This window comes from Geospiza fortis, unplaced genomic scaffold, assembly GCF_000277835.1.
Source record: "Geospiza fortis unplaced genomic scaffold, GeoFor_1.0 scaffold23, whole genome shotgun sequence".
NCBI classification, from domain to species: Eukaryota; Metazoa; Chordata; class Aves; order Passeriformes; family Thraupidae; genus Geospiza; species Geospiza fortis.
Genome location: NW_005054303.1, coordinates 4,841,651 through 4,857,568, shown reverse-complemented (window position 1 = coordinate 4,857,568; position 15,918 = coordinate 4,841,651). Strand labels below are relative to the sequence as shown.

The following is a 15,918-nucleotide window of genomic DNA, read 5'->3' as shown; positions in this document are numbered from 1 at the left end:
GTGTTTAAAAACTTCCTGATGGAAAAGTTTGTTCATCTAGATCTGCTTAGCCTTTCTGTATAGTTACAAAAATGCAATTAGGGAGAGATAAAACATAGAGAGGGCATCTAGTAGAAATAAGATTTCTACTTTTTGTCAGTAAGGATTTCTTGGACTGAAAGACTCTGAGAAACTTTGCTCTTGCTCAGTGGCAAGTGTTGGTGGCTTTTCACTCTTGCCAGATGAAAAAATCATTGATTAAATGCAGGTAACACCATCATCCTACAATGTCTGGTCATTTCACCTGCAAACTATTTCCCAAAGGCAAGCAATGAGCCAAATGTTGTGACATCGGAAGAGTGAGATCATATTTGCACCATGGGCTGGATCTAACTTTATAAAATTACTGTAAGTTAGACAGAAAATGTCTAATGCCTCACAGAAAATGCCTCACAGGATCCTTAGTGAAGCACTTGTTTGCTGCTGAGGATGAGAGCTGAATCAATGTTGCTCAGGATAGACCGGGAACATCTGAATATGATCTAACATACAAGAATGCTTAATAGTCATGTAATTAGTTTTTTGGCAAGTTATTTTGGAGTGGAGATGGTGTAAGTGTTTTAGATTTACTTTATCCTGTAAGAAGGCTGAGATGTCAGCTCATGGGGATAGGTAGAACAAAATTAAAAAGCCAAAATCCATTTTATTTTAGCGTTTAGCTGATCCTAGTATAGCTTCCAGCTCTGCTCTCTTATTTAGAGATTAATCTGCTATTTCTTCCAGCTGTCTCTTTTAAAACCTCACTTTTATGAAAATTCTGATAAGCTGCACCTACTGAAATATGCAATATATTATGTCCCTAGCTTAAATCAGAGTCCTGATGTACATGTGCTTCTGGTGAAGAAACAATGTTTTCTCTTTATGCTGCAGTGTGTGGGCACAGTGCTGCCCCTGACTGTGAACAGCCTCTGATGAGCACCCAGGAGAGCTGCTGTCCCAGTGCTCATGCCACTTGCCTGTGGGCATCACCTCTGAAATAAATCGCATGGGCAGAAAGTCACTGATTTAGGCATTTGTGATCTTCCATGGGAAGTGTATTAAGTACAACGCAAGGCTTCATCTTAGTCCATATTGCAGATTTTTGTTTCAGAAGGAGCTGGAACCCCTCTTTCTACCATTCCTGCATCCTTTTACTCTGCACTAGCTAATAAACAAATGTAAGCAAGCAGGTTACAGCTGCTGACATAGTGATGTGCTGACATCATCCACCTCTGTTAACACCAGCAGAGTGGCACCACTGCTTTCTCTCTATTTTCCCTCTGGTGGCCACTTCTGGGTGGCCCACAGCCCTATCTTAGTGCCCAGCTAGCACTAAGATATTTAGAAGCTCATGGGTGACAAATACAAGACACTTGTCCTTGCACAGTGGACATATAAAACTTCAGTGTAAATAGCTGGGCCAAAATGTTTCTTATTATTTTGTGTACCAGAGGGGTTTTTCCACAGGAGACTCTGAAAAACCAGAAGGTGTTGTCATGTATATTGTCCTCTGTGTATCTTACCTGTGTCTTGACTCATGCATTGTTTGAATTAATAATGGAATTAATAATAGAATCATATAATATATTGAGTACCTGGTACATCATCAACTAGATCAGGTTGTTCAGAGCCCCAGCCAACCTGTCCTTGAATGTTTCCAGGGATGAGCCATCTGCAACCTCTCTAGGCAACCTGTGATAATGTTTCACCACCCTCTTTGTAAAAATCTCTTCCTTGTGTCTAGATTGTTTCCTCTTTTACCTTGGAACTATTACCCCTTAACTTATCACAACAAGCCCTACTAAACAGTCAATCCCCATCATTCCTATAAACCCCCATTAGATGTTGAAAGGCAATAAGGTCATCCTAAAGCCTTTTCCTCTCCAGGCTGAACAGCCTCCATTCTCAACTCTCTCAGCCTTTCCTTACTGGAGAGGTGCTCCAGCCCTCTGACAATTTTCAGCCCTCCTCTGGACTTGCTTCATCTGGTCCATGCCATTCACTGGGGACTTGGGTGTGCTGTGCTTTTATAAGCAGGTTTTTGAGCTGAGCTGCCACAAGGCAAAACACTCTGATGTTAGTAAACTGTCTTCTTTTGTTTTGTGTATTTATTTGGTACAAATACCAGCTCCAGCATAGGACATGGGGTAGTAAAGCTTACATCCTGTGCCTGGTGTCTCTTTTACCTGTTTTGGAGCGACTCATAATCAATAGAATGCAGTCCAGGACAGCAGTATAACAGATTTCTTTTTTCCTATTTCCCTTTAACAAACCTCCTAAGTGCCTTATGCTGAGGAGTATGTCCACTTTGACTGTATCAGTATGCTGCACTTGTGGTGAAAAGAAAGGAAAATTAAGAAATTAAAATTCTTCTCTTTTTACTACTAGTTTCTCATGGATGTGGGCAAGGCTGCTACTCCTTTGAACCTCCATCACCACTGTCTCTGTGGGCAGCTCCTGCTCTTGTTCACTTTCAAATCCCATGTGTACCAAAATATCCAAGTGTGAAGTATGTGGTGTCACATCAATGAGAAATTGTGTCTGGTGCCATCACTGGGTTATCTCAGGGACAGGATCAGTGGGACAGAGGATGAGTGAGAGTTCAGAACAAGGTATTTGCTGACTCCTGAGGAGGAGGAACGACAAGACCTGGCAGCCAATGGCCTGTCCAGGAACAATTGCTCCATCCCTGACTGAGGATCACTGTAGGGCTATGGTGAGTGCTTTTGGATCTCCAGAGAGAAGCATCAATGGAACAAAATATATAGATTAATTTGTCAGTTTAGGCACTTGGTAAGTGAGACCTGCCTCTCAAAGGATGCATAAAACAGTGGGGTCATCTCTGTGAAAAGTTAATTCAGTACATGAGTTGTTTCAGAATTGTGAACCCTTCTGAAAGCACACTTGCAGCATTTGTTCCCTCTTGACTTGTAAGAGTGGGGAATGCTGTCTCACCATCGTGGAGCAGAGAGACCTTGTGTACTGCTGTACATGTACATCAGTGTCCCCACCCTCTCAGCAGTACAGTGGCTCAGTCTGGACCAGAACTCAGACTAGAAGCAGCACACATGGATAACCTATCTGCTGGCCTGAGCTAACAGACTTCCTCAGTGGGCTGGAGGCTGGAAGATGTGCTGTGCAGACACCAGAGCAGCTGGGTCTCTCCTGTTCTCATTGGACTATAAAGGGCAAAACTTGGTCCCATGCAGTCACATAACTGTAGGCGTGGTGTCCTGTCCTGTGTTGTGTGTCCATGCCTTCATCCACCCCCCTGCCCAAGCCATGGTTTCTCTGTGAGGAGAAACCTGAATTTTTCCATGCCATGGTTTCATGCCTTTATCAGTATTAATGATAAAGAGCCACAGTATTGTGGTTTAACTAGTATGCAAAAATTTACTGTTAGAGTTAATCATGTGTTGAATTTAATATTAAACCCTGGCAAGTTACTTCATAGCTGTCAGCTGTGATAAGTGCAACCTGCCTGCATTACTGCTTGTGCACACTGTTGCTGCCATTTGGCAGCAATTGCTCTGGAACTTTTTAAATGGAATCTGCAGGCCTTGTTGGCTGCCACAGAAAGAAATAGGTCAAAAACTTCCATTATTTTCAAATGACAGTATGAAGCATGTCTAAGCAATTTTCCCATCCCATTAAAATTTCTTTTTTGGTTTTTTGGGGGGGTCAGTGTGGGCTCAATTTGAGCAGGCTGAGGAGCAGATTTGGTGGTTTTATATTTAATTTCTTCTGGTGACTGCAGTAACTTACCTCTACCAGCCACATCATCTGACAACATTTGAGGTGGCTTGACTTATTAAAGCATTTTCTGGCTTTTGGACAGATGACCCTAAGAAAGAGATTAAGCTACATAAAACTGCATGCCTGTAACAGTCTTTCTGACCAGGCTGTTATATTCTTGTACTTTAGAGTAAACTTTGCATAAGCAGCACTGTGTGTAAAACTAAAGTACCTATTCAGGTACTAGAGAATAACTTTTGGCAGGTTGACTTTATTGGTGTGAAAAATATAATTTCAAGAATGGTGAAAACAGCAACAAAAAACAAAACAGAAAAACTAACAAACAAACAAACAAACCCTGAAGTTTCTGGAGATTTTTGTCAAAATATTTGTCTGACTTTAGAAAGACATGAACTTTCACTATAGCTTTACCAGCACTTAGAAAATCTCTCTCTTGCCTGAATACTCCTCATGGTGACCTTGGCCTCCTTATCCTCAGAAGATTTGAGTATATCTCCTTTGTCCTCATCTTCCACAGCACTTTTCTAATCTTTGTAATCTCTAATTTCTGTAAAGATGGGCTGAAGTTGGCCAAGAGGCTCAAGAGTTTTTGGAATGGTTGCAGAGCATGACCACATTAACCTGCTTCTTAAGCAGCACTTCATCTTTTTGAATTTCTGTAAACTTCTCAGGGTTCACTTCTACAAAAACCTTCTCTGCATCCAGCACTCAATATCTGCCACTGCTTTCAAGGTCACATAAATTCCATGTATTGTCTCCAGCCTTTGTTTATAGTAGACACAGCTGCATAGATGCAGATCATTGTAATCTTGATTTTATTGTATTGGTATTATACTGTGACAGTCTTGTGATGTTTACTTTACTATTCATAAGATGGGCCCATGAAACTCACAGGGACACTGTGTAACCTCGGGGTTCAGAATGAGTGACTTCTCTATGCACTTATCTGTGTAAGCTGCAATTACTGAGAAATGCAAAGTATGAATTAAAGGAAGGAGGTCAGTACGTGGCTAAAAGCCATAAGGCAGCAGAAAGAATCATGTGCAAGTTAATACTGGAAGTGAGAAGTGTGGGTTTGCAGACAGGGGATGTGAATCAGTGAACAGCACCTAGAGGATCAGCTGTACTCTGTATTTTGGTTTCTTTTTAAAGGACAGATGGATGGCTGGTGGGACTGGAGATCAATAAGCTGGTCCTGGCCTGACATGAGTCAGACTTGCAGGCCTAGCCCAGGTCTCCACTGTACTGCAGTATTTGTGAGGTCTCATGAAGCTGTTGTGTGATAATCTGTGTGGCTTTTATGCCTGCTTTTGGTATGTGACATGGGAACAGAGAAAACTTTGCCATGCAGTACAAAATCCTGATAATATTACTGACTTTACTGTGATGTTACTATGTGTGAAGAGTTGTGCCTGTTGTGAGCACTGGTAAACACTCAAACAATTAGGAATTTTTTTAAATGCTGTGTTTGTCATCTAACCACAGAGCAAAACCTGGTGAGCCTGTTGCTCAGCTCTCTCCTCTGCTTGTGTGTTTGAAACAGCAGTGTGAAAAGGGCTACAGAGAAGGCAGTTGTATCCCTTTAGTGGAAAATAACATCTGAGCAAAATACAAAAGGGCATAAAAAACTTAAAAACATGACAGAAGGTGTTTCTTAGAGCTTAAGTCCTGTGGAATTTGGTTGTGAAGCAATACTCATTGTGGGAAAGGCATATTATACCACAGAGAGACCATCAAGGTGGTTTTTTAATGTGTCTATATATATCAAGATCAATCAGAACTGGACATGATGCTGGAATTAGTAAAACTTTCACCGTAGTGGCAATCCTACTTTGGAATTAACATTTTATAAAACCAGGGCCTCAAACATAATGTGATAAAACCAGAAATCACAGTGGTGTTTGCGTTTGCCTAATCATGTCTAACCAAGTTTTTCTCTGCATCTTTCCCTTTAGCAAAGTATCCAGAGATCAAGACTCTGATGGGACCAGATCCACATTTAAAGTGGATTGTATCTGGAATGGTTTTCACGCAGCTTCTGGCATGCTACCTGGTGAAAGACTTATCTTGGAAATGGGTTTTCTTCTGGGCTTATGCTTTCGGGGGTTGCATCAACCACTCCCTGACCCTCGCCATCCATGACATTTCCCACAACGTGGCCTTTGGGAACAAGCAGGCCAGGTGGAACCGATGGTTCGCAATCTTTGCCAACTTGCCCATCGGCGTCCCCTACTCTGCCTCCTTCAAGAAGTACCACATTGACCATCACCGCTACCTGGGAGGGGACAGCCTGGACGTGGACATTCCCACAGACTTTGAGGGCTGGTTTTTCTGCACTCCGCTCCGGAAGCTGCTGTGGCTGTTCCTGCAGCCTCTGTTCTACAGTCTGAGGCCGCTGTATGTGAACCCCAAAGCAATCACACGGATGGAAATCCTCAATGCTCTCGTCCAGTTTTCTATAGACCTCATCATTTACTACCTGTGGGGGCTCAAAGCTGTTATTTACCTAATAGCAGGTACTATTCTTTGCTTGGGTTTTCATCCCATTTCTGGGCACTTCATAGCAGAACACTACATGTTCCTAAAAGGGTATGAGACATACTCTTATTATGGACCTCTGAACTGGCTCACCTTCAATGTAGGCTACCACATGGAGCACCATGACTTCCCCAGCATTCCTGGATGCAGATTGCCCATGGTAAGTACAGCATGAGCGTGAGAGAGTGGGATTTTTATTGAAGCTGCTAAACTGTGTCAAAGAAAACACTCCAAATCATAGCAATTGATGAATTTAAGAAAAAAAAAGGGGAAAAAACAGAACAGCTTTTTGGATTTGTTTCTAATTAATTTTAAGCCAGAGATTGAGAGAAACAGCTGTCAAACTGCTGTAATAGTTTATTTGATGAGAACTAGAACGTCTGATCCTCAGAGGGCTTGAGGAATACCTTTTGCATTATAAAATCCCCCAACAAGGCTTTAAATGTCTCGATTTACATCCCTCAGCTGCTAAGTTTTGATTCTGAAAGTTTAAAGACCCATCTAAAGGGAGGCAGGTGGCAATTGCTACTTTAAATTTGTCTAATGATCAATCTGCTAACAATATTTCTTGATTAACATCAAAGAAAATTTTTCTGTTTTTGAGATGACATAATTTCTGGGGCATGTTCCAGCCTGACACAGGTAACACTGGAAAATAAAGCCGCACTCTCTGAGACTCCTTTTAGCTCTCCTGCCCCACCCACAGAAACTGAGGAGGCCTGGTCTGTCGTTGGGAAAGCACTGTGGCTTTCCTCCTTTGAAAGGCAAACCCCTTTTTGTTTATGTTTTATCAGCTGTGGGAATCAAATTTGCAAAGCCCAGGTGTCTAGGAATGGTTTTCCATCTCCCTCCAGGTGCAGAGCTGCTCTTGTGTGTTTTGTGCAAGGGCTGCTCAGCAGGTGCCCACAGTGTTGGAGGTACGTGACTCCAAGGATTACTCCTGCACACGAGTTCTCTGATGTAACAGGAAGGAAACATCTTTCTATGGCCTGATGCAAAGTGTGGAACTGCTGCTCAATATCCATATGAGGTGGAGGTAGCCTGAGGTTCAGGGGCTATGACCTCCCCACCACTACTGGTATCATGTACAACTTCTGTGATGGCTTACCTGGGCAAACCCTGCTGTGTTGGGCTCATGTTCTCCATCACAGAAACGCTCCCTGGGAGGAGATTCAAATCAACAGGAGATTTTCTTGTGTAGAAGAGTGTGGGAAGCCTCTATATAGCCTTCAGTTGTGTTCCATTCACTCCTTTGCTGCTGGAGGTCTGTCCTGGAGACGCTGCCTGTTCCTGGTGAGGCCCAGAGGAGCTGGTGCAGCAGCCCACACTTGCATATGAAGCTCTTCTGTGAGGCACTCCCATCCCTGATACACCTGATAGCTCAGTGGGGAAGTGCATGTGCTTGGCTCTAGTTTCAAATGTTCAAACTTGTTAGATGGGCTTAGATACTTAGATTACCAAAATGAAAATAGAAGAGAAGGAGGTTAGCTCAGTATCCTGCACAAGGGAGGTGAGTGACTAATTGAACTTGCTGGGACTGTTGCTCCAGCCCTGACTGAGACCTGAAAAGCTCTTCTCCACCCACACCACAAATAGTTCAGCCTAGTTCCTTCAGGCAGTGCAGCAGCTGGAAGTGTCTGCCCTCCTGCATAAAGAGGATGGAGTTATTAGCTGAATTTCATGGGCTTGTGTTCATGTGTGTTTTGCTCTTTGACAACTGAGATTTGCCCTGCTGGTGGAGGAGAGAGCAAGCTTTTCAATCACTGCTGCCTGACAGAACTATATGGAAGACTTCGAGTCTGACGAGAGATCAATTACAAGTAAAAATGCTATTAAAAAGAATTATATTTCAAAAATTTCTATTTTCTTTGGCAAAACAGTTCCCATAGAAAATCCTTTGACCATTAAAACAAATTGGTTACTCTTTTCTGCAAAATGAGAAAAAAAATCTCTCTCGCTCTGATGAAAAGAGACAAGGAAACAGATCCTTTCTGATTAACTTTAAATCTTGAACTTCCTAGCAGGTAAGAAACCTCACCTTGCTCTACTTTGCTTAACCTTCTGGCAGATTCCTCACTCAGCAAAGATTTTTTTTTTTTCAGATTTAGTCTCTTAGACACTTGAACTTCTAATAGTTGCATTGTGTAATATCGATCATCTCTCAGTGAGACTATTTTTATTTTTATTATTGGCTAGTAGAAAGTGGAGTAAAGATCTCTATTTTTAAAGATCTATCCTGCATGATTGAGATCAGGGGAGAAATAGGATTTGAGAATAACTGGATCTTAATCTTGGAAAGTAACTAGATTTTCAGCTTGCTTATCAGGAAAGTAAATTCAGTGTTTTCCTTTGTTACAGGTGTGTCATTCAGAATGTTCTGACTAATGTGTTTGCCACTGGAAAGACCTTTACCCTAGGACTGTGACAGATTTGAAAGAGGAAGAATTAGGCTGTGCTCCTAAGCTTATGGATATTAAAGATGAGTGACATGGGTGTGCAGTAAGAACTTGTCCCTCTAGTATAATGACAGATTGCACAAGAGACCATGAAATTTAACTTTGCAATGAGGGCCCTGCTCTAAGAAAAACCTCTGTAGACTTAAGAATAGATTAGTCTTTGAATGAAGTCTTACAACTATAGAATGTTGCATTGTTTACCAAATGAGTAAAGAGATCCATTCTTCATTGTCTGAAGGACAGAGTATGCTCATGGAGAAAGGAGATTGGAGAAGGAGGAGGAACTCTATTAGAAGCTGCAATAAAAGCAGCAGTGTTACCAGGGGCAAACTGGTTACTCATTAAGCTTGTGGGAAAAGGAAAAGACATGGTATGAAACCAGATTTATTAGACAGACAAGACTGGAAAACGTGGTAGATGTGCTGGTTTTGAATTGCAGATTTCATTAACCCTGTGATGACCAGGAGGGCCAGTTCCAGTGCTCACCAGCCTGTGGTGGGGATGTAGGACTATAGAAGGAACTTCTTGTAATAAGCCTTTGAGCATTCTAAATGTAATTTTGCAGCTTTGTGTCATAAGGATCTCTAGCTTCTGTATAGCCCCAGGACAAAGAGTGTGTAACAGCCATGCTGAAATACTGGCTGCACATATCTTTAGTACCTGTCAGATATGAAGAGTATGAGTAAGGTCCTGTCACTGTGCTCCACAAGCACGGAACCAGAACAAAAGTTTCAGTCCAAAAGATGTAATTTCTTGCCCTGCCACCTTGACCTACTTGAAGAAAAGCCTCCATATACCATGTGCCAAGTGCCTAGTAATTGTCCTGCAGACTTTGCAATCTCATGTTATCTTTCCATGATAACAGGATCACAGAACGGGTGAGGTTCAGCCTCCCTGCTCAAACAGGGTCATTCTGGAGCACATGGCACAGGATTGTGTCCAGATGGTTCTTGAATATCCCCACTGAGGGAGACTCTGTACCCTCTCTGGGCAGCCTGTTCCTGTGCTCAGTGACTGCACAGTAAAGATGTTCTTCCTTATGTTCAGGTGGAACTTCCTGTGCATCAGTTTCTGCCTGTTGTACCCTTCCTATTGCTTGGTAGCAGTAAGAAGAGTCTGGATCCAGTCTCTTGGCACCCACCCTCCAGATACTTAAGGATATTGATGAGGTTCCCTCTCAGTTGTCTTTTCTTGAGGCTGAACAGGCCCAGCTCCATCAGCCTTTTCTCATAAGAGAGATGCTCTGGTCCATCAATCAACTTTGTCACCCTGCACTGGACTTGCTCCAGGAGCTCCATGTCCCTCTTGTACTGAGGAGCCCAGAACTGGGCACAGCACTCCAGATGTGCCTCAATTTTAATTTACAAACTAGCAATGAGTTAAGTCTTACAGTTGAGATTTGTAAGGAAGAAGGCAGGGAGGAGTTGAAGAAAATGGATCACCTACAATGCAACATATGGAGAGCTTGAGGAGCAGGATTTTGGAATACTTAATTACAGTGCCATCTTCTTTGAGACAATCTTTGATCTGGCCACAAAACTTGCTACCTGGAAACTGCCATCTACAGGTTTTGTACCTTAACATAGAGCGTGACTCTTCCAGCCTCAACCATACTAATAGATACAGAATCATTAAGGCTGGAAAAGAGCTCCAAGATCATTGAGTCCAAACTTTGATCTAATACCACCATATCAACTAAATCATAGGATGAAGTGCCATGTTGAGTCATTTCTGGAACACTTCCAGGGGTGGTGACTCCACCACTTCCTTGGGCAGGTGTTCTGATGTTTGATGTCTCAGTGAAACATGAGATGTCCAACCTTCTCCCTTGGTGCAGCTTGAGGCCTTTTTACTCTTGTCCTGCTGATGGTTGCTTGGGAGAAGAGGCTGAGCCCCACCTGGTTACAGCCTCCTTTCAGAGAGTTGTAGAGTGATAAGGTCTTCCCCGAGTCTCCTTTTCTGCAGGCTAAACAACCCCAGCTCCCTCAGCCACTCCCCATATGATGTTGCATTTAAAAGGGAGCCTGCATTAAACCCCAATTACTTTCCTCCTACTATCCAGTTTTTCTGGTAGATAAGGTGATGATTCTGTTTTATGTATGGAGATGCTGAAAGAAATAATGAAAAATGAGATGGTTTTGCTGGAAAACTTTTGCATAGATCTATTATAAAAGAGGAACATATTTTGAAGTTCTTTCCTGCCGTGTGCTAGCAAGATGGGAACATGTACCTACCAAATTTCCTTCTTTTCCATAAGATCTTTCAGAAGTCCCCCCCTCTAACTGCATTCACTAAATTTTCTCTTTCCTCCATTTCATATTGCAGTTTCACCTTCCCCTCTCCATATTTTCTGTGCTTCTCATACAGTTGAGCTGCCCAGAGACCTTGCAGTGGTGCAAGTGGTGCCTGCCTTCCTGCACCAGGTGCTGCTCGTGTTTGCAGAAGCTATGGGGCTGAACATAGACAGGCTGCTTATTGGCCTCTTCTCTGGGCCATTTTTAGCTACTTTGTCACTCACATTTCCTTTGGAGCCTTTGGAGCCAGAGGACACAGCCTGAGACATTGCTCCTAGGAGCTGAATTGGTTTCTGTGAATCTCCAGCCTTCTACTTCCATGTGCAAGGGGCAATATAGGAAAACTTCCTGAAGCTCTTGTGGTGGTCAAAATATAACGTGGTCAAGAGCTATGCAGGATAATGTAACTACTTAAAAAAACATGGTCTGGGTCAGAGGGCAAGAAATACATGGGGCTCTGGGGAAGGGGGGAATGGTAGACTTGCTATATGAACTTGGGTAGTGTAGATGAGGGCTAAACTACAATTGAAAGGCAGAATTCAGGCAGAATTTCTAAAATGGAGGCAGGAAGGAAGGTCTAAGCAATTGTGTGCTAGGAAATGACCATGTCAGAGCTAGAGTGAAGCTTTTGAAGCTGGGTGTCTGAGCCCCTCTTTGTGTTTGCATCAGGCCTCATGAGTAACCTCCATTCAAGGGAGCTTACTGTTGAAATAGTCCTCCCTCTCATCCTCTGGCTATTTCAATTACCCAGCTGGGAAAAGGGAGGATACAATACCCAGATTAAATTATTTCTGACTGGGGTTATAGAAGGAGCACAGAGAACCAAATCTGCATCTCCAGAGATCTTGGAAACTTGGAATTCACCTCTCTTCCTGTCATTAACAAATATTTCTAAGGAGAAATCCTGATATTGTCTGAATATAATTGAAGATTAACCATTGAAAATTAACTACTTTGAAGTACAAACCAATGCTTTAAAGCAGGATAGAGAAAATGATTATGAAGTTGGAGGTGTTCAGTGAAAGACAGAATACAGTCAGACCTGAACTGAATCTTCCACCTCTAGCACAGCACTACATGCCAGGAGCACCAGGAGTGTGTAAGGGACAGAGGTACAGAGGTAAAAGATCTTAATGACTCTTGTACATTATCCAACCTACTTCACAGAGAAGTGTCTGCTAGGAAGCTGAATGAATGAGGTAATTAGCAGGGAGCCATACTAGTTTATAATTTAACTTTCACTGGAATTCTTACCTTTTCACAAGCAGTTAAATGCTGTGTTAAGGTTGCCCCATTACACCTTGGTGGTGATGAGACCCTCTTCCTGCATGGTGATTTCTGTGTAACCCTTCCTCTTTTCCCTGGAAGTCTGCGCTGTTCTCAGTGTAGCTGGCTTTAAAATTCTGCAGGGTTTTAAAGAGAAAAGTCATGCTGTCCAGCAAGACAAACTACTCTATTCTAGAGCTTTGTTTGTCTAGGAGGTGGAGCTGCAATAAAACCATGCCCAAGCAGTCCTGTGCAAGTGTACTATAGTTAACAGATTCTGCTGCTTCATAAATGTGTTCAAAAAGCAAAGCATCTAGTTGGAGCAGGAATAATAACTGATAACTTGGGAATCCTCACAGTCCCCTGAACCTGCCAGCTTTGAAACCTCTTCGTCCTCTGTTTCTGGCCTAACTCCCACTACAAGTACCACCCCAATGATGCACAGTGCTTCTCTGGTGGCAACAGTCTTTAGACTTTGGGAATTGTAGCAGGGATTAAATTTTATTAGACTTGTGACCTACTAATGAATCTCACAGTATTTTTAATATCAGACTGAGGAGAAGAGGCCACCTCTGCATTTTTCTTTTCCTGCTGGAGGAACCCATCTCTTGGATTTGCATCATGGTAGCAGAATGCAGGGTAGAAAACAAAGCGTAGGCAAGGCTGTGTCTGTCATTTTCTCACTTGTTAATTCTTTCTTACCCAGAACTCTCAACAGAAGAATATTACAAGTGGCAAACAGGGCTTTTAATATAGTGTGCTGGAGTCTTGGCAATTGATAAAGTGGATAAAATATCTCTCATTGTGGAGATCCCACAACTTCTGAAGTGAGACAAAATAGTTCTGACTGAAGGCAGCAATCCATCGCCTTTCAAATTATGACACTGTGAGGCAAAACTTACTCTTAAGAGATTTCTGATGTATCTAAATGCATTTAAGTACATCTCGTTTGGCTGAACTTCAGAAGCTCACAAGCAATAACAAGTAACTTCAGGTAATGGCTGTGCTATCAGATCTGAGTGTGAAGGTTGAAACACACCTGACTGTGCAGCCAAACACTCATTCTCTCTCTTCTTCTTCCAGGTGAAGAAGATTGCAGCAGAATATTATGATAACCTCCCACATCACCAGTCCTGGATTCGAGTTCTGTGGGACTTTGTTTTTGATGACACTCTTGGTCCTTATTCAAGGGTTAAGAGACTGTGCAAGCTGGCAAAGGAAAGCTAATGGGGCAGCTCCTCCTGCTTCAGTGGTTTGTGTTTGCTCATTCCCATGACTTCAGTTTTCTGCAGAAATAGAAGGATCTTTGTGTGTACTGAATTGAAGTTGGTGCGTGCTGCTTAGGCCAAGAGGATGGGTGTGAAAATGAAGCAATTTTAGACAACCAATACTTTTTAATAAAGGATATTTGTATATGCAACCCTCAGAACCTAGATTAGAGTGAACTATGATTAGGTGAACCTTTGGTCTAGGCTTACAATTAACTTCCTGGGACACATGTGCCTAAGCCTGAGTTTTAGCTTTGTCTGTGGGGGGAATATTTGCTGTGTGTTATGTGTGAGCATGTGTGTGTGTAGTTCAGGACAGGTTTCTCTTGGTGCCAGATTGGAAGTAGATGCTCTGTGTGCACAGGACTGTGGAAGCTGGGAAGACTGGCACACAGAAGTAAATGATACTCTCTGGAGAACACAAGGGTGCTTTTATCTCAATGTCTTGTCTAATCTAATATCTTCTGATAATTGCTAATAGCAGAAATTTTATATATGCAATGGAATATGTCTTTATTTTTGTACATCTGTAACATTATTTCAGTATGCTGTTTGATCTTTATTCCAGAGCTTTCTCTAAACCTTTTTTGAATGAATTTCCATTCTTAGGATATAATACTATTGCTAACTGAACTGTGGCAAGGAAAAATCCTTTTTTTAGTGTTCCACCTACTTCTGATCAGCAGCATAGATGTGCCTCTGAGGAACTGGGTGGTCCTTTCTCACTCACCTTTTCAACAGTATTCATAACTTCATGTATCTCACCCTTTTCCCTACTGTAAGTCCTCTGGGGAAAGGAGAGGTTCTAGTTTTAATTTTTCCTTGCCAAAACTATTAGCATTCCTGGTCACCTTTCTTGGTCTCCTCTATATTACACCCCTTTCTGTGCATGGCAGTTAGGAGTATGTGTCAGTGGACACATGGAGGTGTCTTCATCTTTGTGGTGGTATTTGTTCCTAACTGCTTTCAGAATAATGGCAATTCCTTTCCTCTGTCATTCAAGGGGCACAACTTGACATTTGGGAAGCACATGATACTCTAGCTATATAAAATTGCCTCTGGTGGTGTTAAGGGGATGTACCTGGAACATGGAGATGGGGTCATTTCTCTCTCTGTATCTCTTTCTTGGTGCTATTGGTATTAACCTCCATCTCTCATTTCCACCTGCTGGCATACTAAAATCTTCCTGCTTGTCCTCTCCAATTATAAACTTCTGGCTATCCTCAAGAATTCTGTATCATCAAAAACCTTAATCAACATACCTTTCTACAAGCAGCACAATATCTTGGGAGTAAGGAATTCAAATGCCATCTAGTAAATTTCCTCTACCATGGAAAACTGGCAAATTATTTCTGTCCTTACAAAGTGGTTAAAAGAGAGAAATGATGCATTTATATATAATTGACCTGTAGCCCTCTAACAGTTTGGGTTTTTTCTGTTGGAAATCCGTGGCTGTAACAAAGAAAAAGATTACTGTGCAGCCTCATTGGTCCCTCAGAGTATTAGACCTGGGAAGCCTGATTTCCTCACTGAACACGATTTTGTCCCTTCCTTCAGCAGCACTGGATCCAGTGAGCCAGTCTGTCTGTTCACTAGGCAGCTGAGCTAACCTGCAGCCATGCGGGTTCCTCCTTCATTTCCCCATCCTCCATTTTTCTCACCCATGTGATTTTAGCAGTTGGGTAAATAAATACCCAGGCTTGCTCAGCAGATCAAGATCCTTTGTAATACAGGGGCTGAACACCAGTTTATTCACCAATACTGTTTTGTGCTTTTGGATAAGAAGAGCAAGAATGAGGCTTCTCCCAGCACTTCAGCCTTTACTGAGTCCTCAGTGATGAAGATACTTAAGACATTGTATCTGAATTATTGAAACTGCTTTTCTCCCAAAGGAAGAGGTGCTGCTGTGGGAACTTCCATTACCTTAGTATCAGTGCTCATGTCAGGGAATTTCAGATTTTTATTAATTTACTTCAGATTTGCTGGCACTCGGATCACGTATTCAATTACCTGTGTCTTTAGCAGTTCCTCAACTCTCTTGTCCAACTTAATAAGTTAATATAAAAACCACAATAAAGATTATGCTAACTTCCTCAATATGACTGCTGTCCTTATCCTCTTTTATGAGTGACCTTATGCTGTAGTTCTCTTACTCAGCTTTCATGATCCGGTCACTGCTGTGGACTACTAACCTAGCCTGACACAGAAGCTCTGCTGTAAATGAGCCAACCAAAACTCAGCTACTTCATCTGCCTCCTCAGTATTTCCATCATGATCCCAGCTTGCTTGGCCTGGGCAGCCCCACATTCCTCCTGCTCAGCA

At 42.3% G+C, this 15,918-nt stretch overlaps 1 protein-coding gene across 1 annotated transcript; it reads left to right on the top strand.

Moving 5' to 3' along the window:
- Positions 1-5,731: 5,731 nt before the first annotated feature.
- Positions 5,732-15,693, top strand: DEGS2 (delta 4-desaturase, sphingolipid 2). Its single transcript, XM_031066279.1, has 2 exons — positions 5,732-6,472; positions 13,412-15,693. The coding sequence occupies exons 1-2, from the start codon at positions 5,756-5,758 to the stop codon at positions 13,553-13,555; spliced, it is 861 nt and encodes a 286-aa protein (XP_030922139.1). The 5' UTR covers positions 5,732-5,755; the 3' UTR covers positions 13,556-15,693.
- Positions 15,694-15,918: the final 225 nt, after the last annotated feature.

Excerpts from the sequence above, each read along its gene's own strand:
- DEGS2 (XM_031066279.1), top strand. The coding sequence starts at position 5,756 with ATGGGACCAGATCCACATTTAAAGTGGATTGTATCTGGAATGGTTTTC. Across the intron at positions 6,473-13,411 it reads CTGGATGCAGATTGCCCATG|GTGAAGAAGATTGCAGCAGA; the intron begins GTAAGTACAGCA and ends TTCTTCTTCCAG.